The sequence below is a fragment of the Podarcis tiliguerta genome, assembly GCF_965153285.1.
Source record: "Podarcis tiliguerta genome assembly, chromosome: 5".
In the NCBI taxonomy this organism is placed as follows: Eukaryota; Metazoa; Chordata; class Lepidosauria; order Squamata; family Lacertidae; genus Podarcis; species Podarcis tiliguerta.
Window position 1 is genome coordinate 96770631 of NC_139538.1, and position 27912 is coordinate 96798542.

The window sequence follows — 27912 nt, forward strand, 5'->3', positions numbered from 1 at the left end:
CTAAATTTCAGAATACAAGTTAATCTCATTTCTACTATTCTCATTTATACTATGTCTTATCAGGTTTCAGATTCCTCCCCCCCCCCAAATTACATGTATTCAGATTAATTAGCTGCATCCAGTTCATGAAGAGCCTTGCCAAAAAAGTTTCATTCCCAAGCAAGTAATGACACAAAAAACATATGTCTGTTCAACATAGCATCCTAAACAGGAAGGTGGGTCTTGTGGCCTCAGTTCCAAAAGACAGGAAATGATGCTTCTATTCCTAGCTTTATTCCCACTTTCCTGTGTGACCTTTGGCAAGTCACTCAATCTCCCCATTTATCTGTTATGCTAAGTGTACAGTTGTGATAATTATATCTCATGTGGGCAATATAGTTGTGGCAATTTAAATTGCTGAAAGAAAAGTGCCTAGGTAAGAATTTCTACAGTGGCACAAGATATCATATGCTGATGTTCTTTTCATTATAGAGCCAAAGATCTTACACATTAAAAAAAATATATATCAGTACCAGATAATGCTGCTGAATTCAGATCAATAATTAGAGTATCACCTTTCCCTCATTGAATATGACAATGCACAACAACAACAAAAATTAGGCATTTTCAGTGGGAACTCTTCCACAAGCAGAGAAACAGACCAGATGTTCCAATAGGATGAGGAATACACCTAATAGTGGGGGAGGGGAATCCAAAGCATGGCTGAAAGCAAATGAGCCATGTCAGACCCGACTGGGATTCCTCTTCAATGAATCTGACTTGGATAAATCCTTCTTAACTCCCAAATAATCTCTAGTCAGTTTGCAGTGCGTTTTTGCACATTGTCCTGGGTACTATTTCAAATATTGAGGAAAAAATTAAGAAATGAGAATCTAATTTGTGGTCATCAGCTTAACTATATCTGGTTTATGACTACAGTCATACCTTGGATCCCGAATGCCCTGGAACTCGGACGTTTTGGCTCCTGAACATCGCAAACCCGGAAGTGACCGTTCAAGATTGTGAATGTTCTTTTGGAACCTGAACATCCAGTGGGGCTTCCGTGGCTTCTGATTGGCTGCAGGAGCTTCCTGCAGCCAATCAGAAGCCATGATTTAGTTTTCACATGTTTTGGAAGTCAAACATCTTCCAGAACAAATTCTGTTTGACTTCCAAGGTACGACTGTATGTTGAATTACAACTTGCTCTTTCTTCCATAGGCTTGCCTTTCTTAGTATATAGTTATCAAATAAATAAATGGCTATCAAATAAATAAATGGCTAGTTTTGCAGGAATAGAATCAGAAATTTTAGATACAGTTTGTGTTGTGTATCTAGTAGGAGTTTCCTGCTGCTGCTTTTGGACAAAACAGAGACCCTTATACTTATTTGATCTTCCTTCATTTTTAAAAGGAGGAGGCTGCAACAAATATTTTCTCAAATGACATAGGGCATCAAAAAATTTGTCCACTGTTGTACGTGTTATCTGACATGGACAAAATTGCTATTTTAAGAGAAAGCAATATTTTGTAGCAGAGTCCCTGTAGTAAGACACTTTTAATTTCAAGTCCACCAACACACATCTGAAAGGAACGGGAAGATATTGCATCATGTTACATTTTTAGAAAGGGCCTTATAATCACAAACTCTCCATGTAAAATTATTGTGAGGAGAATTAAAGTTAAGCTGTGATCCTCAAAGAACTTAGCATCTCCTGGGGCATGAGCGCTATGACGATTATGAAGGTCAGCCATTTTTTGAAACTAGAAGCAGGTGCAAAAGCATAAAAGGATTGCTGAACTATTTTGAACATGACAAAAGGGGGTGAGACAGAATGTGTGATTGACTTGGGCTTCCTGTTTCCTGCATCCTCAGTTGGGGCTGAAATTGAGCTATCACATTTCAGTGCCAGGAATGGAGGTGGGTGAGATGACAGCGTACAATATGAAATGCAAATGAAACAGAGAAGCTCCAGGAAGTGCACAGCAGTTGTGCATAATGGGGACCCTCCTCACTTTTTTGGGGGGGGGCGTAATCTTGCAAATCACTCTGGAAAAGTTTGTGAATTCCACAAGCCTTTACTCTACCATTTGTGCTTTTGTTCCTTGTTTCCCCCTTTTGCAGTGTTTGTGTTGTGTTCATTCTAAGGAAAAAAATGAGAGCTCATCAGCATAGTCTAATTCTAGTGTGTGAGGTGTGGGGAGTCCAGTTTAATGCCATTTTACTCAACAAAAATGCTGAAGCTGACAAAGGCCAAGGGCACTCTGCCATTCAGACTGCCATTCAGTATACCTCTTTGAACATACCTAAAAAAGCACAACATAGATATTTGTGGTAGCAAAATACGCCTTAAGATTCTAGCAAATCTAGTTCTCAAGTGGCTGTTCAATCAGTAATCATTATAAAGGATCATACACTGATCAAAAAGGCATCTAGTTAGTAGGAGTGAACGTTTTTTTGAACATGGCCATTCAGTGGAATAGGAGGGCAATGTTTAGAGACAAGATGTACATAGATATATGTGAAATCTGTCCCTATTTCGTCTTTCTAGCATTCTGGCTTCACATGTCCTGGGCACTCGTCTCAGAAGGCACATATGTAGTTTTAGCCATGCAGATCTTCTTGAGTGTCATTATTGTCTGCAGTTGGTTTGCTTGCACAACATCTTGAACATTCTGTCACGACTTTCCTCCTTGATTGATCTGACAGCAATATTGAGCTGCTGCTTCTTCAGAACATTAATCAGCAACAGCAAATTTGTGGCTTTCACTAGGACTGAACCGCGGTTCTCCTGCTTGAAATCTGGAGGATGAAAGTTGCTCCAAAACTTGGGTGGGGGTGCTCCTCCAGGTAGCTAACTGGAAATGCTGCTGTGTGATGACACCTTGCCATTCTCTAGGAATTGTGGGAAATAAAAATGGCAGTTGCCAGTTATCCAGGAGAGCCGCTGTGGGCATGGCCCACATTTTTGTTCCTTTGCCAATAGTAGTAGTAGTAGTAATAATAATAATAATAATAATAATAATAAAATTGATACCCTGCCCATCTGCCTGGGTTTCCTCCTTCCCCCCAAAATTCCACTGCCTGCAACTGGGACAGTGAACAGGGGTGCCAGTTTTGGTCAGTCCTATGTTTGTTGTTGTTCTGTTGTTATTATGGTTATTATTTATTTATACCATGCCTTTTCCCCTGATGGGACTTAAGGTGGCTTACATATAAAAATGAGAACTAAAAACGTAGGAAAAAACATTAAAAATAAGTCAACATTGTTAGAAGTAAAACTATATACAGTGGTACCTCGGGTTACATATGCTTCAGGTTACACACACTTCAGGTTACAGACTCTGCTAACCCAGAAATAGTACCTCGGGTTAAGAACTTTGCTTCAGGATGAGAACAGAAATCGTGCTCCGGCGGTGCAGCAGTAGCGGGAGGCCCCATTAGCTAAAGTGGTGCTTCAGGTTAAGAACAGTTTGAGGTTAAGAACGGACCTCCAGAACGAATTAAGTACGTAACCGGAGGTACCACTGTACATTTATAAAACCTATTAAAACCATGCCAGTAATTACACTAAAAACAGCACAGCACCAGCCCTTCCATTAAAAAAGCAGCCTGTTGCCAAAAGCTTGAGGGAGCCAATCTAGCTTTTCCAGGGAGGGAGTTCCAGTGTCTGGGAGCAGCCACCGAGAAGGCCCTCTCCTGCATCCCCACCAAAGTGTAGATGTTAAGTTGTGAACATATCAGATGACACAGCGATTTTTCAAACAGTTCTTGTTTATTCACAGGCCAGAACAGAACTGAACTGAAGGGTTCAGCCAACCTGCTTATATAGAGCTCCACTAGAACGCAACAGTAACCATTTTCTGTAACTATCCAATCACTGAACGTCACTTTCAATCCTTTATTTGCATATGTGGACCTGAGTGAAAACTATCTACAGTATCCCCCTGCTGGCCCAGGGTGAGAACTTCAGTACGTAACAGTAGACTTGCACATGGTGGCCAGCTTCCATTTTGATTTGCAGTGCTCATTTGGGGCTTCTCAGATGTATGTAAAGGCAGGAAGCAGGTGTGGGGAATGCCGGCCGGCAATGATGCCCACCTAATAGGGGAAAAACAGCACCAAAGCAGCAGCCGATAGGGGAAGTAACGGAACAAGGTAAGGAGAGATGTGGTGGAAGATGCCTTCTAACATATTCCGAAAGCACTGTTTTGCCTCCGGAACATAACATGTTAATATTCTGGTGAATACTTGGTTCTACCTATATAAATAGTAACAAGTATTATAAGGTGTTAACAGTGGTGCAGGTTAGGTACCAAAAGAGTTGACGATTGGATTTTCCATGATAAATTCCATTGAAGTATTTTATCTTGCATACTGTCCATGCAGTTGTGGCTCCTGAGCATTAATAAAGTTCTTCCTAAACCTTTTAGGTCTTGGGCTGGGGGGGGGGCCGCTGTGTCCTCTCACTCTAACTCTGTAACATCTGTTTGATAGAAGAATGTCAGTAAGGGAAATATCAGCAAGGGGAGGAAAGACAATTAGATCCCCAGGGCATAGATGTGCAAAAGTCCTCTGAGAAATGCTACTGGTCTTATCAAAAAAACTCCACTTCCCTTGAAATCCCACTGGCATTTTGCCTGAACCACAGATTAATTTTGAATTTTATTTTAGGTGAAATTTGAGGACAGCCTGGGACAGTGCTGATCCCAATAAAAGTTGCTACATTCATCAAAACCCATTTTGAAATTTCTTGAAATCCTTCAGGTGGTTTGCCTGAGGAACGATGCCCAAATTAGCTCTGAATCTAATTTTAAGTGACATTTTGATGGCAAGTCTCTTCTAGGGGAAGACAGATTAAAAATGTTTCAATACTAGAATTGCTAACAGAATGCTTGAAGTTAGTATATTTTTATTTTTACCTTATTGATTACTAAAAACAAAAGAAAAATAACAGGCAGTATCTACAACCTCCATACTTTTAAAGACACCAATAAATTTAATTTTGGCGATACAGTCTATAATAATTTGCAGGGCTTTCTTCAAGATGGCATTCAATTTACATCAAGGCAAACAATTTGTAACATTTTAAGGGAAGTCTGATATTGTTTAGACTGCCAGTGAGGATTTTGTCTCCTGTCTTCTTGTCTAGACAATGGGGCGGTTTCCTTAAAACGTTAAAAATTGCTTCCTATTACCAAAACCAAAAAGCTTCTTTCCACATAATTGACTGTCTCTTTTGTGCCATGCTACAACCAGAGCTTTTATTTTGGTCTAGAAATGGCGGGTATTGATTGCTTGCTAAACCCACTTAAAAGCAGCTTCAATTGGCACAATTATAATCCATTATAAAAATGCAGCATTTTAAAAACATCAGCCCTAAAAACAGATAAATTTAGCTGCCTGCAAGTTGATTTGGTGACATATTTATGAAATTGTTCATGTGCTCAGGCTTTTTTTACAAGTTTTAATTTCAAGCTATACAATTCCTTTGAGAAGTTTCTTTTGAGCATTTCGTAGAATCTGTTGACTGAAAATGTCAGAGGAATAGGCTTGCGTAGCATTATAGGTCATGGTATTCTGCTGAGCCAAGCAGAGAGGGAGCCCTCTTTTTCTTTCTTTCCTTAATGGCCCATCAGTTGCTATTGGGGGTTTCTTCTGCCTGTGGCTAAAAGGAAAGTTTGCAGTTTGGATCTGGGAGAAAAGGCTGAAAATAGGTTTCTTGCTGGCTTTTAAAGATGTATCTTTTAAAAATGTTTTTATTAAAGATTTTATTGGGTTAAAGAAGTACATACATTGTCTCTATTTTCAGATTATAAAGTGTTTTTTTTACAGATCAGTTATATTGGATGTGAGACTTTAATGTTATATAGAGGCTGAGGTTGGGGAGAGGAGAGTTGGAGAGAGAGGGGAGGGGGGAGAAAAGAGGGGGAGCTGCTGCTTGGGGGGGGGGCCTGGCAGGGGCTCACACACTTCCCCCAGGCTCCACCTGCACTTTGGAAAATGTTATAGAAGAGCCACTGCTCCCTCATTGCCATCTCTTGCAGGGAAATTAGCCTGGCAAAGCTATCCTGGAACTCCTTATATCAAGAACTTCTTGAATAGAAAAGAAAATCATAAGTTGTTTGAAGTTGAATACAGATTTGTCTCATGCACTTTTTGATCATTCTTTTGTACGATCTTATTTGTTCCTTTTCACCAGTGTTTTAGATTTTTCTTCCTTTCTATTTTCTTCCTTACATTTTACTTTTCAAGTCAGAAAAAGCAAAAACAAAACAAATGAATACTGAATATAGTTTGGTTTTGCAGAGTAGCAGAGGGCTCTGTGTGTGTGTGTGTGTGTGTGTGTGTGAATGATCGGATGACCGCTGAGATCATCCGAGGAGACTGTTGTTGATGGTGCCACAACCTGCAAACTTCCAGCTACTGGGCCTACTTTGTGTTGGTGCCTGTCTCTGGGATGTTTTCCCTGCCTGCAATACGGGAAAATCCATCTCTAGTGTGTTTGACACTTACTGAAAAGGAGAGTTGGAGAGTTGGTCCTGGTCTCTGTGTGTAACATCCACCCAGGGAAAAATACCTACAGCTAGAGAAAGGAGTCTCTGAGCTTAGAAAGGAAGACTGTGTTGAGTGTCTTGGGAGAGCATTCAGACAGGAGTTAACCGGAGGGCTGAGATGGAGCCAGGAGAAGCAGAAGCTGTGAGGAGACGGTCTCCTTGGGTCTCCTTCCAGTCAGGAGGGGAGAGATCTTCCAGAAAGAGAAGACTCCCAAACCAGGTAAAAGGGGTGCGTGGGGATCCCCTGGGTCTGTTAGACTGCCAGAGGTATCTCAGGAGTATGACTGGTCAAAGGCTGGGAAATGGACAGAAAGTACCACCTCCTTGTTTAAGAACCAAAGTATTAAGCTGTAACACCTACACAACAACTAAGTTTGGGAACTGAAGTGAAAGAAGTGGAAATAAACTTTTGTCTAGAAACCTGTAACATCTAACTGAGGAGTAAAAACTGAATTAAAGCAGCTGACATTTAAAAGAAGCTGTGCATTTATTACCTTCTTTAGAAGCCTGTATCATCCACCTGATTAAGTATAATTATTAATAAGTTAACTGTTTCCTGAAAGACCTTTTATCTCCTGACACATCCTTTGTTTTATCAACTTCGTTCTGTAAACTAAATCTTTCTTATTTGTCAAACTTCTGCCTGAGTCTCCAAGAATCCAAGTGTACTCTCACACAAAACTCATATGATAACCCCTGGTGGTTATATATAGTGTATACAGAGGTGAGATTTGCTTCAATTGGTGGCAGAGAGAGGGATCCACTACAAATTGGTGGCAAAGGTTTGATCCAGTACAGTATCTTTCCCATCCGCAGAGGTGGGGGACCTATTAGGAAGGTCCGCCCTCGGAGGCTGATGGATCCAGTGGGATTCCAAACGGCTCGGGGGGGGGGGGCGTTTCCAGCTGATACGACTGGAGCTCCTGTTGAAGCCCTGGCTGACCTCTGGAACACCCAAGTGGCTCGGGCCATTGACACAATTGCCCCTGAGTGCCCTCTCCCACATACAGCCCAATTGGTCCCCTGGTATACTCCAGAGCTTAGGGCGAGGAAACAAGCTGGGAGACGTCTTGAACGCAAGTGGAGGAAAGATCCGAATGAATGCAACCAAACACTAGCAAGAGCTCATTATCGAGCCTACTTAGTGGCAGTGCAGGCAGCAAAGAAGGCATACATTGCTGCCTCCATTGCATCCTCATCATGTCGTCCGGCAGAACTTTCCTGGGTTGTATGGGGCCTTTTATAGGCTGGCCCAGAGGAGGTGATAGAACCAATGGTAGCTCGCTGTGACTTGTTTGCAAAGCATTTTGAGGATAAAATTGCTTGCATCCACCAAGACCTTCACTCTGCTGTTATGTTGTTGTTGCTGTTGCTGTTGTTGTTGTTTAGTCATTTAGTCATTTCCGACTCTTCGTGACCCCCTGGACCAGAGCACGCCAGGCACTCCTCTCTTCCACTGCCTCCCGCAGTTTGGTCAAACTCATGCTGGTAGCTTCGAGAACACTGTCCCACCATCTCATCCTCTGTTGTCCCCTTCTCCTTGTGCTCTTTCCCAACATCAGGGTCTTTTCCAGGGAGTCTTCTCTTCTCATGAGGTGGCCAAAGTATAGGAGCCTCAGCTTCACGATCTGTCCTTCCAGTGAGGGCTAATTTCCTTAAGAATGGATAGGTTTAATCTTCTTGCAGTCCATGGGACTCTCAAGAGTCTCCTCCAGCACCAGAATTCAAAAGCATCAATTCTTCGGCGATCAGCCTTCTTTATGGTCCAGCTTTCACTTCCATATATCACTACTGGGAAAACCATAGCTTTAACTACCTTTGTTGGCAAGGTGATGTCTCTGCTTTTTAAGATGCTCTGCTGTTACAGCAGATGAATTTCATGGGGTGTCCAGAGCACAGTCTAGCCCCATTGTGTTGGATGAGTTTCAGTTGGTAAGGCCTGAGGATGTGGACAAGGTGCTCGGATCGGTTAGGGCGACCACTTGTGCCCTAGACCCTTGCCCCTCTTAGCTGATAAAAACCAGCAGGCTGGGCCCGGAAGGTGATCAACTACTGGCCAGTTTCTAATCTCCCTTTCCTGAGCAAGGTTTTGGCGTGAGTGGTTGCAGACCAGATCCAGGCGCTTTTGGAAGAAACTGATTTTCTGGGTCCATTTCAGTCGGGGTTTAGTTCCAGTTTTGGCACAGAAACTACTTTGGTCGTCCTGACCTCTGTAGAGTGAGAGACAAGGGAAACAGGACCCTGTTAATTCTTCTCAACCTCTCAGCGGCTTTTGATACCATTGACCATGGTATCCTTCTGAATCAACTGTCTGAACTAGGGGTGGGTGGCACCACTTTGCAGTGGTTCCAGTACTATGGTCATTTCCGGAGGGTGTTACTTGGGGAGTGCTTTTCAGCCCCCATGTTGTTTAACATTTACATGAAACCGCTGGGTGGAGTTATCCATAGGTGTGGAGTATGTTGTCAGCAGTACAGTGGTACCTCGGGTTACATACGCTTCAGGTTACAGACTCCGCTAACCCAGAAATAGTACCTGGGGCAAGCACTTTGCTTCGGGATGAGAACAGAAATTGTGTGCTGGCGGCGCAGCAGCAGTGGGAGGCCCCATTAGCTAAAGTGGTGCTTCAGGTTAAGAACAGTTTCAGGTTCTTAAGGTTAAGAACAGACCTCCAGAACAAATTAAGTTCTTAACCCGAGGTACCACTGTATGCAGATGACACTCAGCTCTTATTTCACCAGGTGAGGCAGTGGGAGTGCTAGACCCGTGTCTTACCTCGGTAATGGACTGGATGAGAGCCAACAAACTGAAACTCAATCCAGATAAGACGGAGGCACTGTTAGTGGGTGCTTCCCTAGACTAGATGGGTGGGAGATCACCTGCTCTTGATGGGCAGCAGGTTCACAGCTTGGGGTTCCTCCTGGATCCTTTGCTGTCACTTGAGTCTCAGGTGGGTTCAGTGGCCCCGAGTGCCTTCCATCAGCTTTGACTGGTGGCCACCTGTGCCCCTATCTGGACAGTGATAGCCTAACTTCTGTAGTCTATGCTCTGGTAACCTCAAGGTTATATTACTGCAATGGTAATATTAGGGCTGCCTCTGAAGATGGTTTGGAAACTTCAGTTAGTGCAGAATTCAGCGGCCAGGTTGCTCACCGGAGCAAGACGGTTTGAGCATATTACACCGACCCTGGCCAACTGCACTGGCTACCAATTAGTTTCCAGGCCCAATTCAAAATGCCGATCTTGACCTATAAAGCCTGAAATGGCTCAGGACCGCAATACCTCAAGGACCGCCTCTTTCCATATGAACCTATCCAGACCTGAGATCATCTTTGGAGGCCCTCCTTCATGTGCCCCCTCCTTGGGAGGTCTGCAGGGTGGCAGCATGAGAACGGGCCTTCTCTGCAGTGGCTCCCCGTCTGTGGAATGCTCTGCCCAGGGAAGTTCACCTGACACCTTCATTATACATCTTTAGGCGTCAGGCGAAAATGTTCCTTTTAAAGCAGGCCTTTGGTTGATTTGATTGACACCCTGTGCCCTTTTAAAATGTGGGTTTAGGGGGGTTATTGGGTTGTTGTTTTTAATTTGATTATGTATTTTGTGATTTTATATTTTAATTTTTTTCTCTGAACCACCCTGAGACCTCCAGGTACAGTGTGGCATATAAATTCAATAAATAATTATAAAACAACAACAACAACACCAATACCACACCTAACCATTATATATATGGTAAGCAATCCGTAAACCACAGAGCCTAGGACTTGCCGATCAGAAGGTCGGCGGTTCGAATCCCCGCGACGTGGTGAGCTCCTGCCCACCTAGCAGTTTGAAAGCAAGCACGTCAAAGTGCAAGTAGATAAATAGGTACCACTCTGGCGGAAAGGTAAGCAGCGTTTCCGTGCGCTGCTCTGGTTCGCCAGAAACGGCTTAGTCATGCTGGCCACATGACTTGGAAGCTGTACGCCGGTTCCCTCGGTCTGTAAAGCGAGATGAGCGCCACAACCCCAGAGTCGGGCACGACTGGACCTAATGGTCAGGGGTCCCTTTACCTTTATCTTAAGCAGTCTGTAAGTTGAATATACACACATAAATAGTAAAATAAACAGAGGATCTTCTACATGCACTGAGTTCTGGGTCTTCCCATCCTACAGATGTACTGGACCTACATAGGAGCCTTATAGCTAACCCTTCCATTGGAAGTAATGACCAGTTAATTCTGCCCGTCCCCAGCCTGGCTAGATGGGGAAGGACGAGGAAGGGGCTTAGTTTGTCCCTCTCTCTCACACACACAGGAATATGGAAGGGAATGATAGTTTTCTCCTTGTTATTTGGGCTGAGCTAAATTTCTCAACTAAAACTACGTCCCTTCTTTAGCATTTTGAGGGTGGGGCAAATTTTGAGGGTGAGGACAAAACACCCCAACACTCCTTAGGTGTCTCGCCCCTGCTGGCTGCCAAAGTTTCTCAATACCCCTAGAATGCTACATTAGGTGTCGTGTTTTTTCCAGGGACATCAAGGGGAATTAAGATGTCAGCCAACAGCAACTAGGACTGCCAGCAAGTTTCATCCCCTTGCAACCTCAAAATTGGCCCATCCTACAAAAATAGCCAACCCATTCCTCTTTTCCACTGCTCTTGAAGGGGGTGAGAAAATGAGGGGCATTTCAGTTAAGCTCTGCATGAATAGTTCTCACAGTTATATGAGAAATATTTTTGTAACTTTAAAGAAAATTCTTTTTTGTTAGTTTTATGAATTTAGCTACTGTAAGTCATCCCACCTCAGGGGCAATCAGATGCAAATGTTTTAAATCAGTAAACCATTACAAAATCTGTTTAAGATTGTGATATGCTCATCCCATTTCTTTTAATCCAGTTGTGGCTAGTGATGTTAAATTCTCGAGAAAAATCTTTTGGAGAATATTCTCAAGAATATTCTCAAGGATATTCTTGATTAATGAGAATAATAGAGAATTTTCATTTAAAATAGGAGAATATTCGTTTTAATGCATTGAAAATGATATGATTAGTTAATATAGATGTTTATTCATGGGTAAACTTGTTCAGATGGCAACCAAAAACTGTACAGATATTTATTCAGTGGGGCAATGCAGTGAATTCATATTCTTTGATTTTTTGCACCAAACTTGAAATTGAAAATTCAACGTGAATGACTCGGGTTAATCACTAAGCCTGCTACTACCCGTCAGCTTGAAACATCACTGTTTAAATCAAGGCCACCTCACATGCTGTTACACATAATTGTATAGGCCTAGGTACTTTAAGTCTACAAAGCATTAAAGCTACTTTCTGTTAAAAAAATAATCACACTGTATGTCCAAGGGTATAGAATTGCTAAGAATAAGGTCACACCAAAATAGAAAAAGGCCATTACATATAGTTGAAATACATATGAATTCAAATGTTCATCAAATTAAATGAATAGCATTTTTAAAACTTTTTTTAAAAAAATGCTTTCTATATCTCACATTTCAGAACTGCCACTGGTGAATGACACAATTCCCAGTAATGTAACTAGATCAAAAAATCATTATTCATTACTTACACTGGCTATATCACAGCTTGACTTATTATTTACTAGATTTTTTAAATGTGGGTTATAAAACTGGTTCTTACATTAGAGTTTACAGTTTGTGGAGAATATTCTCTGGATAATTTTCTAGCAGAGAATATTCTCAAGAATATTCTCACATCACATCACTCGTTGTGGCTGTGGAAATGGGAACGACCACCTTTATTTTTCATGTATTTAATGCATTTTCTGATGCTTTCTTGTACACTAAAGTATCACATATCGGATGGCTTACAAAGTACCTATATTCCTTCGAAATAAACAGAATCTGACCTCTGGACTCTGGAAGACTATCAAAGATCTTGGCAGCACATCAGACAGTCTCTTAATATAACTTTCCAGCTATTTGTGGAAGTCCATCTCAGTTTTAGGGAGGGGTGGGGGCTGGCCGGGCTAGAGAGAGTTGGGGGTGGCAGCTTAGATTTGCATCCTCCTTCCGGAAGCCATTTCGGCCACGCAGCCCATTATGCATCTTGGTGCCCTTTTATAACTTAAGGACCCATTTGCAGATGTAAAGTAGACCCACAAGGAAAGCCAGAGCAAGTAAAGAAGAACAAAGGTCCAAGGTAAAGTACAAGTCTTGCCTCGCTGCTGCATGTACTGCATTTCATTTCAGAAAACTGCTGGCTTTTTTAGTCAAAGGGATTGGCATAGCTATAAATGTTAATTTAATTTTTCTTTATGAAGTGGTAAAGCAGATACCAATTCACAGCTGAGTATTCGCCCTGACCACTTACAGAACAATGTTAGTTTCCTTGGAAGTACGTTTCACGAACATTTTCTCTGAAAGGTGAAATAGGATCCTAAAAATCTGGCTTCATTCCCAAGGAAGCAGCAATACTCTCATCACGAAACTTTCTGTTGTCAGCCCAGTTTATCTTTAAATTGTCATTGTTTAGTAAAACTTTTTATGTAAAAACTAACCACAATCTCCTGTTTATTTTAGTAAGAGATGAACATATTCTTATATTAATGTTTGCAGGAAGGTGTTAAGTTCCAGTTCACTTTTTTATTCAGGCACTCCTAGAGTACTATAACAAATGTTGATATTTTATTTGCTTTCTTAGTTTGAGGTTGTTGGGCTTTACTTCTTACACAAAGATTTATATACTGCACTTTCGTGCTTATGCACCAGTCTAGGCAAATGAAAATCATACAGCTTTGTGTATCTTAAAAGGAAATTAAATGCTATTCCTGACTTCATTGACTCAAAAGGATATTGCTCTTAGTCTGAGGTTTCAGTTAGGTGTTTTTTTAAATGGAGATCGTCACTTGGTACTAAAACCTTGGGTGGACAAAAGTGTTCATTGGAAGGGAAAGTCTAGGAATTGAAATAATAATAATATATTTTTTAAAAAGGTAAAGGTACCCCTGCCCATACGGATCAGTCGTGTCCGACTCTAGGGTTGTGCGCTCATCTCGCTCTAGAGGCTGTGAGCCAGCGCCGTCCGAAGACACTTCCGGGTCACGTGCCCATCGTGACGAAGCTGCTCTGGTGAGCCTGCACCAGCGCAGCACACGGAAACGCCGTTTACCTTCCCGCTATAAAGCGGTCCCTATTTATCTACTTGCACTTGGGGGTGCTTTCGAACTGCTAGGTGGGCAGGAGCTGGGGCCGAGCGATGGGAGCTCACCCCGCCACGGGGATTCGAACCACCGACCATACCATCAGCAAGTCCTAGGCACTGAGGTTTTACCCACAGCGCCACCCGCATCCCTAATAATAATAATAATAATATTTTTTATTATTTAGACCCCACCCATCTGGCTGAGTTTCCCCAGCCACTCTGGGCAGCTTCCAATCAAGTGTTCAGCATTAAATAATGCACAACTCCTCTTCAAATTTTAACAGAGGTGATGTTGACTTACGGCAGTGGAAAAGGCAGGCTGGGTAACCCAACCTAATAGTCTGACCAAGAAATTCCTTGAGGCAACAGAAATTATAGAGTTTCCAAGCTAATTGGAAAACCCCTCAAGGGGAAGCTCAGTTTCCCCCGCTTTCCCACCCTAACCCCTTTGGGCAACAACATTCCTTTCTGATATGTGGGGACAGTGGTGCTCCCTCTGATTGTCGCCTATTTTTCTGGTTCCATACAAGTGAATGAAGCAAAAGTATCTATTCACTTTTATGAAGCAATGAAAGGGACTCTTAATTTGGAAGACCCTAGGGGAACACAGGGGCGCCTTTATACTGCACTTCATACTCTTGGGCTTGGTGCGTGTGTTTTGTATGTCTGTGCAGGGACATGGGCAAGGCCAGCTTGCCATATGAGTTCTGAATTTTCAAACTAATCTACTGACATTTGATGTCACAGGGATCCTTAAAAGACCATTTTCCTTTTGTTTTTTAAATGAGCTATTGCATTGGAGGGATGCATTGCATATGAAGGGGCAAGGGTTCTTCAGACTATTACCATCTCATTCCTCTTACCCTTCTGATGTGTGGGCCAATTAAGTGATTCAAGAGCAATTGGTTGACAGCACGCGCTCTCACATACATGTGGATCATTATCATATAGATGTTTTGTGCCCACAGCCTTTGAATTTAAATGAAGTGAAACTGTAAAATGAATAAATAAAATATATGTTTTAAACTATGCAAATAGAGAAGTGTAATGTTGGCAGCATAGCTCTGTAGCAGACTTGAGTGACTCACATATAAAAGTGTGGTCATGTGAAGTTATGTGGCACTATCGTCATTATTTTGCTGATTCACCAAATAGTTGTATAAAAGACTTCTAATTGGTTTCATAGTTCTGTTCCAAACTCATTTCACAGATTTTAAAGTGGCATTCAGATGTATGGAAGTAGTAATGGGCTGCTCGAGGGTGATTTACATCTGGCTCTTCAGAGGAAGACAGGTTTCATGTTGACAACCAACATTACCCTGCCTAGAACTTGTGAACTTACTTATGTTTCCTAAGCAATAAAAATCAACACCTGACTCAATCAGGTAACAATATTATTTCCCCATCTTATAATTAAAAAGGATGTGAAATACATTCAGCTACTTCTGCCAGTAATGTTTGCAGGCCTGTCTGCTCAGCTGGAATAACTTCTGCTTGTGTCAGCAGTTAAATTTGGTACCATTTCTAAAGATGAAGGGATTACAAGCAAACCCATCTGGCATGCATTACGTTTTCCAAGTCAGACATTGCACTACTAAAGATATTGACAAATTATTTTTTAATTATTATGTAGGGGAAACAGGGCTGAATTTTTAAAAATCTGTTTAAACAGTAGGTTAATCAGCTTAGACAGGAGTGGGGACCCTGAGGCCCAGGTACCAAATGTGGCCTTCCAACCCTCTCTGTTTGGCCCTCGAGACTCTCCCCAGACCACACACCTCCCTGTGACTGGAATGTCTCCTGGAACTCTGCCCTTTGCTTGCCTGAATGGAGGATAGAGAAAGGTGTTTGCGTGTGTGCGTGAAAAGTAGCTTACTGGAAAAGTAACGTGTACATTTGTTATTTACCCACTTTTGTTTCTGAACCCAGCCACCACTTTTAAGTTAACTGATTTAGCATCTATTTAAAAGACAGTTAAATCATCTCAAAACCTTGGTTATAACCTGAATACTTCCTAGCAAAAGTTAGTTTTCATGACTTAATTGAAATCAGTGCAGTTGACTACAGCTTAGCTTAGTTGCAACTACATTCTGTTGTTTTCTGCTGTTTTGGGTTGCAATTGCAACTAATATTTGCCACAACACACACACATCTGTATATATTATAATGCACATTCCTTTGAGTATTATTAACAGTGACTCTTGTCAAGAAAATATTTTTCCCCCTGAAGTTACGTTGCCCTATTCTAAGTATAAGCAGTCACTTATCTTGTCCTGCTTCTTTCAGAACTTCATAACCACTTGTAAAAGGTGGAAAAGAAATAGGGAAAGCTGGAATTTCCAACATATTATAGATTAAAATGTTGTAAGCTTTTGAATCTGTAAGGTCTTCATCAGACTTGTGTGGAGTGGGAAAAATAAAACAGATTCATTTTCATATATGGAGTAATTTCTTTTATCCAGGTATCAGGGCTGGCCCAATATATTTTGGCACCTGAGGTGAACCACAAAATGGTGCCTCCCTCCCTGCCAGGAAAGAAGGGGTGAGTGGATATCTGCATCAGGAACAAGGGGGGGGGGGATAAAGATCTACATCAGAATCTGCTGCTCCTGTGGAGCCTGCCACCCGGGGCAGTCTCCTCACTTTGCCTCATGGGTGGACCGGTCCTTGCAGGTATGGTGCTTGTTGAAGAAAGGAAGTAGGCTAGGGGTGCAAATGTTTTGGGCATTTGCTGTGAGGGGGAGAGAGAGCTCAGTGAGTATGGGGAACCCTGCTTTCTGCAGTTGTATCTGATCTCCCTCAATTTCCAGGCAGTGCTGAACTGAGAAGTGCCTGAGCTCTGGCCTATCAGGAAATTATAACCATTGACTTTGGGACAGGGATGACTGGGTCACTCTGTCTTTTCTCCATGTCATTTCTACATAGGAATCCATGTGCAGTGTGTGATATTTGAATTGATGTTAAGTTCTGCCTAAAGTAGTTGATGCATCATTGACACATATAAGTCTTCACTGGATGTTTCAGTGACATGATGAATATCTTTGTGTAAACAAGCCCATGAGCCATTGTGAAACAAAAATTCAAATTTCAGCACCTTGAGGTCCTCCCCCCATCTTTGTTCTGGTTGTTCCAAACACTAGCAGTGACAGTGATCGCATTGGTCATAAATCCTTTGCTGTCATTTGGTTGTTGTTGTTGTTTAGTCGTGTCCAACTCTTCGTGTCTCCATGGACCAGAGCAGGCCAGGCACTCCTGTCTTCCACTGCCTCCCGCAGCTTGGTCAAACTCATGGTCGTAGCTTTGAGAACACCGTCCAACCATCTCGTCCTCTGCCGTCCCCTTCTCCTTGTGACCTCAATCTTCCCCAACATCAGGGTCTTTTTAAGGGAGTCTTCTCTTCTCATGAGGTGGCCAAAGTATTGGAGCCTTAGCTTCAGGATCTGTCCTTCCAGCAAGCACTCAGGGCTGATTTCCTTAAGAATGGATAGGTTTGATCTTCTTGCAGTCCATGGGACTCTCAAGAGTCTCCTCCAGCCCCATAATTCAAAAGCATCAATTCTTTGGCGATCAGCCTTCTTTATGGTCCAGCTCTCACTTCCATACATCACTACTGGAAAAACCAGAGCTTTAACTATACGGACCTTTGTTGGCAAGGTTATGTCTCTGCTTTTTAAGATGCTGTCTAGGTTTGTCATTGCTTTTCTCCCAAGAAGCAGGCGTCTTTTAATTTTGTGGCTGCTGTCACCATCTGCAGTGATCATGGAGCCCAAGAAAGTAAAATCTCTCACTGCCTCCATTTCTTCCCCTTCTATTTGCCAGGAGGTAATGGGACCAGTGGCCATGATCTTGGTTTTTTTGATGTTGAGCTTCGGACCATATTTTGTGCTCTCCTCTTTCAAGATCCCCCAAAATGAGTACATTGAGACATTCTACCAAAGATAGACATGCATCCCTTTCTGCTGCCCACATCACTAACATTTTGGGGAAGTTATTTTTAATGTTCTAGCTAATTATGGGGGGTATAATGTCACTATAATACTATTTTGAGAATGACTTATTTCAACTGTGCTGAAATTATTCATTCTAGGGTCACCCCACTCCCTCCCCCATTTGGACTCATCTCTTGTATCCCCTATATCACACTTTAGGTTCTGTAAATAGCCAGTCACAGGATAAAAGTATTCTGTATAGTTTAGATGTCAGTCCTCTCATGTTGACAACTCTTGAAAGTAGAAGCTCATCAAAATCGGTGACAGCATTGGTAGCTTGAGCCTCTTATTTCTTGTCTTGATATGAAATCAGTGGTTTGCCTCAAGACCAGCCAGTTACATCCTAGAGTTCCAGGTTTCTCCTGCAATACTTTCTTCTAATTGGCTCTGAGTTCTAGTAAAAATCAAGTAAAAAAGGCAGGATGGTAAGTAGTGGGGTAAACAGGGATATTGGAAATGCAAAACATTTTGTCTTGAATTTGCGCACCTTACGGGTTTACATATATCACTTTTTTTGTTCAGGTAAGACAAGTTTGGTTTTTTTAACAGCTTTTTTAAAAAGTATGTAAGGTAAGGAATGTGTGTTGAACAAGACAAAGCTGGACTAGGTTTTCTTTTTTATAATTTTATTTTTCATTTCCCCATTTTACAAATATTATCACACAAATACATTTATACAACAAATTTAAAACATCAAATCCTCGACCCTCCTCCCCACTTTCTGTGGTTACTTATGTTATATATTTTATCACTGCATATCCAGTTCATACCTAATTAATTTATTTTTTATATTCTATTTAAGTTATTCTCACTACATTCTTTTATGTCAATCCTGCTAATGATTTAAATTGTTTACAATAATTCTACAAATAATCAATAATTTTTTCTCCATTCTGTATTAAAATGTCTCTCTTCCTGACTTCTTAATCTTCCAGTAAGTTTCACCATTTCTGCATACTTCCAACAGTTGTTGTTGTGAATCTTCCTTGGTTGGAACCGTTTCTTCTTCCTACCTCTGGGCATATGTCATTTGAGCATCGTGGTAGCGTACATGAATAGCTTCCTTTGTTCTTTGGGAACCTCTGAGCCTATTATTCCTAAACCTCTGGTTTTTAAAGAAATATTATTTTCAACTCATATTAAAATCATTTCCCAGAATGTTTTGTTACCACCTTACAAGTGCACCATATGTGAAAAAGGTACCCTCTTTCTCCTTAAACTTCCAACAGGTATCCGATTCTGACTTCTACATTTTTGCTAGTTTACTAGGTGTGAGATACCATCTATATATCATTTTCATATAATTTTCTTTTATCACGTAACATGCTGTAAATTTTAGCTCAACATTCCATAATCTGACATTTCGTTATGTCCTATATCCATTGCCCAGTGTATAATTGATCACCTGTTATCTTTGGTTTGCCATTCTAGTAGCATCTTATTCATTTTTGACAGAACTTTATTATTATTATTATTATCTAGCAGGTCTCTTTCTGGTTGGGAAGTTTGAGTCATAGCCATTTTTCTTATCCAGTTTAAATACCTCATTAAGCTGATAGTATTGCAACCAGCTTCTTACCATTCCTGCAACTTCCTCAAACCTCTTTAATTTAATCTCACCATCCACTTCTGTTAATAAAATTCTAAATGTTACCCAGTCCTCTCTCATATTCCTTTTTTTAACCTCTATGCCTTGTATAGGTGAAAGCCATAAGGGTGTTTTCCTTCCCATCAAGTTTTTATATTTATTCCATACTCTATACATTTTTTCATGATTACATGATTCAGGAAACCTTTATGCATTTTAGTTTTTCCATACCACAAATAGGCATGCCAGCCAAATTTATTATTGTGACCTAGATCCAAAACCTGTGTGTTTCTCAGTGTCAATCACTCCTTTAACCAGCAAAAACAGGATGTCTCATAATATAATCTTAAATCTGGTAGAGAGAATCCCCCTCTTCCTTTAGCATCTATCAGAATTTTATATTTTATCTGTTAAATAGTGGGTAGACATAGCAGACGACGCAGCGATTTCTCCAAAGCAGCTCTTTCTTTGTAAGCTGGAACAGAACTGAACAGCAAACAGCTCAGCCGGCCTGCTTTTATAGGAGCTGGCTGTCAACATTGTAGTAACAACAACCCAGGGTTTCCCGCCTAAAGTAACTGACGATACTCCTGGTGGCCAGGGTGAGAACTTCAATACATAACATTATCCTTGTCCCCCATCCCTGGCAGACAAATCTAGAAACATCCTTTTGCCATTCTTTAAAGCATCCTGCATTGCTGATTGCCAGAGCTGTTTGAAATAAAAATAACATCTTTGCTAACACATTCATTTTGATGACTGACATCCTTCCCATTGATGAAAGTTTCATCCTTCCTCATATTTCAGTATTTTTAAAACTCTTACCAGATTTTAATATAATTATATTTAAATAAATTAATACTTCTTGCTGTTAACCATATTTCTAGGTATTTAACCATTTTCTCTGTTGTTAGACCAATACTTATCTGTAGTTCAGTTTTAACATTTTCTCTCATATTTTTCACCAACATTTTAGACTTAGTCTTTTTTAATCAGATACCTGCTACTTCTCCAAATTTTCTGATTCTTTCCAGTGCCTTTGGGGTTCTTCCCCAGATATCATCACGTGGGCTGGGTTTTCTGAAGCAATAAAACAGTCCTGTTGCATCTCGCTGAGTGTGGAGATATCCCAGGGTGCAGGTTTCCTTTTGGAGTGAGGGACCCTGGAGGCTGTGGTGTCTGTGATATAGGATTTATTTATACGTATCTACAACGTGAGTCTGCACTGCAAGGGTTCACAGCCCTAACACCCCAAAAGGGTCTTGTTTCTCCTGTTTCTCCCACAACATTGAATTCAAACAGAGATCTGGCATGGATTCAAACTGAGGTCTCTCTCTCTCTGCTTGCTGTTTTCCTTCCTAGGCCACATCACTGCTCTCAGCTTTAGTCCTCCTCACTATTTGCGAGTTGAGGAAGGAGCCCTGCCCACTCACTCCTTCCTTGGTTTTCTTTTTGCACCTCACCAGGAGGCTAGCCTGACACTTGCTGAGTCCAGGGATTCAAGAGTTCTGGCACCCATAAACTCATTAACATCACTAATATTCTTTTAGCGAGTTCTAAAGGCAGACACTCCAGATGAACTTACCTCTTTCTTTCTCTCCCATTTTTTTCTTTTCAGCACCCTCAAGAAATGTGGGCTCCATGCACTGCCACTCACTGTTCCAAGTTTCTTTCAGCAAGGCCAGTCTACATTTGTTAGATGATCTGCGTGCTACTAGGTAAGCAAACTGTACCTTTTAGATCAAAATTTACAAGTTATTAAAATGCATGTTGTCCTAGCTGTGTGGAAGCTACTTTTTCACAATACCCTCCCACAATGTTTAAATTTCAATGCTGTATTTTTAAAGGAGAATTTTTTTTGGATATCAATGTTTTCAAAGAATGTTTTCTTTCTAGCTACAGTCTGAACAAGGAAAGAAGCAAAATATTTATTTTACCTGTTTCAAGCTACCATCCTAACTTTACTGAACTTGGAATTAAATCAAAATGAAATTCCTTCAGAGTAATGGATATAATGGAATTGATGTCCTGCACTTGCTTAGGATGTGCACTTTGTTTCTGTGGGGCGGGAGGAAACACCCAGCTTGGCTGGAACTGGACTCCCATCATGCTTTTTCTGGCTTCTCCTTTCTGTGCTGCAATGCTTCGACCACTTCTGCTTAGCTGGGCATACAGAAATGGAACAGGGGAAGAAGGCTTCACTCTGTGTCAGCTGCAGGGTTATAAAATCTTTCAAAGGCTACTTCTCACGTAGGTGTGTGGACCAATTATAAGCAGTAAAGAGCCTTATTGCGTCACAGTGATGATGATATGGTCGCATAAGCTTTATATGGGCGCATTACATGTTACCCTCATTTGGCTGAAATGTAATACCAATGCAACTAAATTATTCCACTACCAGTAATGTTAAATGTTGTGAACTCAAAAGAAACTTTGATTCTGTAGGAGGAAACAGTATTTTAATTTCTGGAGAAAAGTGAGAAGGGGTTTGGGGAAAATAGTGAAATAATCTAAGGTAAGCATCAGTTGGTGGTTTTAAATCTGTGGTGCTATACTAGGGGTTTTTTTGCGGGGGTGGGGCGTCATGTTAAAATTAAATATATAGAACACATTTTTAATAAGAAGTAACATTTGATCTGTTTGTTGCTATGAAAAAAACAAACGAGTGGCCTTTGTTTGGCTTTATTGTGCTTGGCCAGCTATACTGATTTTCTTTTGAAAGGCAACACACTTTCTGAATGTCAAATTAAAACATTCATTACAGGACTTGAATAAAATGCCAAATTTAGTTCCACATAATATTTCCTTTTGCGTAAATAGCCACTTGCCTGATTGCTTCGGGTGAACAGGAAGTCTCACCAGGTGACCAGGCAAGGTCATCCAAGAGGAAACTTTTCTTCTGGTTTTTAATCTAGGTTGTCCGGGATTTGGAGAAAGATCAGCATCATAACATCTACAACCTACATCTCTGTGTTTGGGGGGAGGGCTTTCTGGAAAGTGAATGACTGGAAGTGGGGTGGTTCTAAAGGATTTTAGCTCAGATTTGCTCCCCAAACCTACCCCCCCCCCAGTGGACCCCTTAAAAATTGTTAATGGTCTTGGTGGACCACTTAATGATTTTTTTGCCTGTTATTAATGCTGTATGATTTTAATTGTGTTTTTATTGCTTATTTTATTTCTTTTATTTATTTCTTCTATATTTTATTATATTGCTTTTTGTATTCCATTTCAGATTGTAATCCACTAAAAGGCAATTTAAGAAATTAAATAAGCAACAAATTTCAGTTAAAAAATGAATGTTAATATTTACTGTGGACATACAGTGGAGCCCTTGAATGAAACTTGTGGATTACTGGTGGTCCCTGGACCACAGACTGGAAACCCCTGTGCTAGAAAAACCTGTTACCACTCCAACCCTGGTTCTATTCTGCTTGAGGACAGACTGCTGTCTGTTGAATTCAGCAGAGCCCTAAAGTAGCCTCTTTCCTGAAATACTCAGGAGCACAGCATGTGCAACATGGCAGAGTGCCCGCATACAGTAATCAGAGATGCAGAGACTAGATCAGAACTTTCCCAGAAATTGGGAATGGATTATTTGTTGTCAGAAGTGTTGAGTTGGTTACTTACATTCCCCCCACCTGCGTCTGGAACCTGGCAGGTGGAAGAGTGGTTTAGGGAGCAAAGGTTTCTGGGTAGAGTTGTAAGGACCAGTTACTGGAGAAAACAGTTACTGGAGAGAGTGCAGTTGTGCTCAGATCCTGCTTGTGGTCTTCCTACACACATCTGCTTGGCCACTGTGAGAACAGAATGCTAGACAAGATGGGTTTTTGGACTTATTGAACCCTGCTCTGAGAATCCTTACAATACCACCTTTTAACCAATTAATTTGAGTCAAAATACTTCGTAATCTAAAGATGGAACCCATGAATTGGCTAAATCTGCAGCTCTGGTTGAAATCCACAGGACTGAGTTGCATCCTAGAGTGTGTCAAAATCCCAAGGCAAAGTAAGAGTTGGACAAATATGAGAGATAGTCATCTGCCTCCATATTTCTTCTTGACTCTGTGATGTTCATTGTGTGTTGATAATTCTAAAGGTGTCATTGGCCAACAGTAAACCACACAATGAAGCTGGAGTTAACTCTTTATAAGCAAAAACACGATCTGCACAGAATTGGTGGAGTGTCAGGCCTAATAAGCACAGCAACTCATACCTGGTAGGCCTTGCCCCCATGAGGCAGCTGCTGAGACGGAAGATCCCTGCCTCTCCGCAGCTCCTAAAGTCCCCTCCTCTCCAGGGCTTTCCCAAGCAATTGGAGACTGCACTTGTGTGAAGCCCACCTCTCCTCTTTTCTAAATTTGTTGGGATCCTTTCTGTTGCTGTGTGGCTCCAGTATACAAATTTAGGAGAAGGATCAAGAGAAGCAAGCTGTGTCAAAATATCACTTTTCTTTGGGGGAAGTTTAGTTTTAAGGAAGGCATAAAAGGGTTGCTTAATATTAATTCATTTTTATTTAGTTTGGGTGTTGAATGTCTTCAAGATTCACTTCTCAGTTAATCTAACAATAGCTTGATTTTTTAAAAGAAAAGGAAATATTAAAACTATTATTTTAGTTGTCAAGGCAACAATGCTTACATACATGATTATGAAAAAGATTTATATAAAATGGCACATTAGGTCGTTATGGTAACTCCAATACTTTGAAAACACCAAACTGCCACTTTGGAGCATTGATCTCCCCGCCACTCCCTGGCCAGCCCTAGTGATAGCTTGATTTGCAGATCGGTTTTGAATGTGGCTTAACTTGAAATTTTTGAACCTGATATGGTTTTTGAGGGACGAACACAAACTCTGTCCAGTAGGAACAACCCAGCAAAGGGCAGAGCCTCGGGAAAAAGGCACCAGACCAGTTTGGGAGCAGAAAATGGCACCTGGTCAGTCAAGGTAAGACCATGGCAGCGCCGAGTGCCTTGGCCGTAGGGCTTGCAGGACAGACAAGACAGGGCGATGGCTCAGACAGCAAAAGAGAGCTGAAATAGCTGAGCCTCGTTTGTTCTGGGAGATTTTATTCCTCCTAGAGACCCAGAGAAAGAGAAATGTCAGATCAGGACCTAACGTGACAAACATACAACACACACACATCAAGCAAACTTTTCTCAAGAGGATATTGACCTTTAGTGAACTTTTCTATGAACCGGGGTTAGGTTTCAGGTTTTGTTCCATATGGTATTACAGGGTTTGGGGTTTTTCTAACAAACACAAAATGCAGGCTGTAATCAACATAGTGGTTTTAGAGATGTTCCATGAGCTTTGAGGGCACTATGCCAAACGCACAGGCTCTTAAGATTTTGATAGAACTGTGCATGGTTTTCCCACCTGTTGCCATAGCATTCCTGGGAGCTGCCAGGAGAGATGGAATGCTGCAGAAGTATTGTCTAAAGGAAACAGATACTTTATAAACACACAGGGGCACGTAGTATGTTTAAAGAGGGCCATTCAGCAGCTGGAGTTCTTCAAGGAGTGTCTCCTAGGGTATTTGTAGTGTGCAGACCACCACTATAGAGCACAGCAAAACAGCATGGAATGGATCCTCTTTCTTGGTTAAACCATTACTTCACTGTCATGGGTTTTGCCCCTGTAATTTTGCCTCACGTAGCTAAAAATCATTTATAGTGGTACCTCTAGTTACGAACTTAATTCATTCCGGAGGTCCGTTCTTAACCTGAAACTGTTCTTAACTAGAGGCATCCTTTCGCTAATGGGGCCTCTTGCTGCCGCTGCGCCGCCAGCACACAATTTCCGTTCTCATCCTGGGGCAAAGTTATCAACTCAAGGTAACTCTTCCAGGTTAGTGGAGTTTGTAACCTGAGGTGTTTGTAACTCGAGGTACCACTGTATATCCCACATACCTTCACACATGGTATTTTTTAAAAGTTGTTTGACAGTTTTTTTCTGTCAAGCACATGGCAAGATCCCAAGTTATGCAAAGTCACAAGTTATGCAGGCCTGCTCTGACATAATTTGCAAACTGAATGCTTCCAGTGTGTCACAAATCTAACTAAGCATATATTTTCTATATTTCCCGTTTTCTGTATTTGAATTCAGCACCACCCTCATCCTAACCCCTTTTGACATATAGGAGGGTAGATAACTTCCCACTCTACCCAAACACTTTTTAAAACACAGTCCTGGTATTTTCCTTTGAGGGAATAATTCAAAACAGCTGAATCTTTAACCCTGAAATTTGACAAACACACAAAGTTTAATCGGTAGCATGTGGTTGCCTGTTTTTTCCCCAGAGGGTTGAGACCTTGGCTCTTTTGGATCCCTCTATTCTGTACATTTCTTAACATTGGAACTGATAGTGATACAGCTCTGGAACTATGTAATTTTTATGTTAATTTGTAATGGTTTCCTTAGTTTATATGTTTTCAGGCTCTACTGGCCTTAGTTTATATGTTTTCCCATGTCAGGGAAACTGTCCGATTGCCTGCCCTGGATGGAGTTTCATTCATCCTGAAGGAGCAGCTATGCAGTCTGGGGGTGTTTCTGGAACAGCTCTGTCACTGGAGGCCGAAGTAGCTTCAGTGGCTAGAAGCACATTTAGCAGCCATACCTGGAGTGGCAGCTCTGACCGCTCCTGAATTGGGAGAATTTGGATACTGTGGTTCAGGCAGTGGTGGCTTCAAGGCTGGATTTCAACAGTGCTCTTTGTGTGGAGCATTCCTTGCACTTGATCTGGATACTGCAGCTACTGCAAAATACTGCAGTGTGGTTGCTGACAGGAGTGAGACCCTGTCAGCATATATCACCTCTGTTCAGAGATTGGGACTAGCTGCCGATTTGTTACCAGGCAAAGTTGGTACAAAAAGCCCTTAACAGCTTGCAGGGTCATCTTATCCCATATTTGCCCAGTCCACCACTTCAGTCAGCAGAGCAGGCACCATTACAGGTGCCACACCTACACTTTGGAGCTCCCTGACTATTGACACCAGGCAGGTGTCTATTCTTTTCAGCACCCGCTTAAAACTCCCCCCCCCCTTTTAGGCAAGGCTATCCAGACATGTAGAAGTTGACATGTTTGAATCTCTTCTTAGTTTACATGCTGAGATTGGGCTCATCCAAAGGGCAGATCAACTGGCTGCTCCCTAGACCTTTCCGAGCTGTTGGCCAAGCCTGTGCCCAGTAAGCTGCCCGTGAGCAGGTGGGAAAGACTCCCTGAGGGGTCTCTGCTGGCCCCTCTTTTAGCGGCCCCCCCTCTGCCTTTGGGGTCTCCCATATACTCTGACAACACCCCCCTCCGCTCTCTCAGCGCTAATTAAAAGTTCTTTCCCTAAGGCCAATGGGCATTTGGAGAGCTAGCTTGGAGATGAACCACATCATTTTGGGAACCTCTATGTGCAATTCTTGAATGCAAGTTAAAATGCACAGCTCTCATGTAAGGTCAGGGAAAGCCCCCCCCCCTCTCCGTATGTGTTTGTCCTGAAATCTTAGCAGACTGAAGCACCTACCAAAGAAAGGGGTGGGGGTGGGGGAGGGAAAGTGTGGAGGAAATGGCTGAAGCACTTGGCACCCCATCCCCCCCCCCCCCAGGCTTTGTTCCTTTCCTTTGAGCACCATACTGCTTGGATCTTCATACTGTATTTCTTTATATTGTATTCATATTGTATTTCTATATTGCATCTTTTTCTTAGAAGACATCTGAAGGCAGCCCTCTGTAGGGAAGTTTTTAAATGTTTAATGTTTTATTATGTTTTTATATATGTTGGAAGCCGCCCAGAGTGGCTGGGCAACCCTGTCAGATAGGCAGGTATTATTACTACTACTAATGGAATCGGATGTCCCTATTTTCACCCGAGATGTGTTGGAGGGTCTGGCATGCGTGTCCACAGTGTGCATGTGGAAGGCGAGGGGGCTCCACATCCTCTTTTTTGCTCTTCAAAATATGGCAACCCATTAAGGATGCTATCCTATACTCACTTACCTGGGAGTAAGTCCCACTGAACTCAGTGCACCTTATTTTGAGCATAGATGGGGTTGCGCTATAAGGCACTTTAAAAATTTGACTCGCAATCCCTGGGTTGCCCTGGCCATTCATGATGCATGCTGAATTTCGGTATATTTTTATATGGGCGTACTGGAACATGGGCCAAACTTACCAGCGTTGTGAGTAAAACATGTAAATTTGCTAAAATCAATGTTGCATAGATGGAACATCCTAATTAAGTACAGAAGCACTCGTAGAAAAAAACACTGAGGGGAATATAGAATATTAATCTTTAAAATCGAGAAACACTTTAGCCTGGTTCCCAAACTATATAATTTCCACACTGTCTCCTTGTTGGTAGTGAAAGACAGGCTCTCTCTTTTTCCTTTTTAATTGTGCGTTATTATTACATGTCTTTCCCCCTCTCAGAAATAAATAGATCGCCATTTTGTGGCTGATTGATGACTAACAAAGACTGTGAGGAATAGAAAGTAAACTGTGGCATGGAAGGCATTTCAATGGGAATACAAGATTGGTGTGTTTTGTTTAGCCTTTTTATTGTTGCTGACTGGCTGCCTTTGCAAACGACTTTACAGTGTCTGGAAGGAGTCCAGGCCCAGAATCTGAGGAGCCAAACTTGGGCAAGTGCCACCA

The 27912-nt window shown here is 41.7% G+C and overlaps 1 protein-coding gene across 8 annotated transcripts in view; it reads left to right on the plus strand.

Moving 5' to 3' along the window:
- Positions 1-27912, plus strand: part of LOC310677753 (uncharacterized protein) — a 148976-nt gene that overhangs the window by 94333 nt on the left and 26731 nt on the right. For 5 of the 8 annotated variants that reach the window (XR_014511395.1, XR_014511396.1, XR_014511398.1 and 2 more), the window contains one exon: positions 20891-20990. Coding sequence is in view for 3 of the 8 variants with exons in the window: in XM_083440997.1 (XP_083297123.1) it covers positions 20891-20990 (100 nt within the window). In the remaining 5 variants the exon portion in view is untranslated. Of the gene's footprint in view, positions 1-20890; positions 20991-21168; positions 21459-24145; positions 24216-27912 lie in introns of those variants that run through there. The other 3 variants (XM_083440996.1, XM_083440995.1, XR_014511403.1) reach the window with 2 other exon arrangements.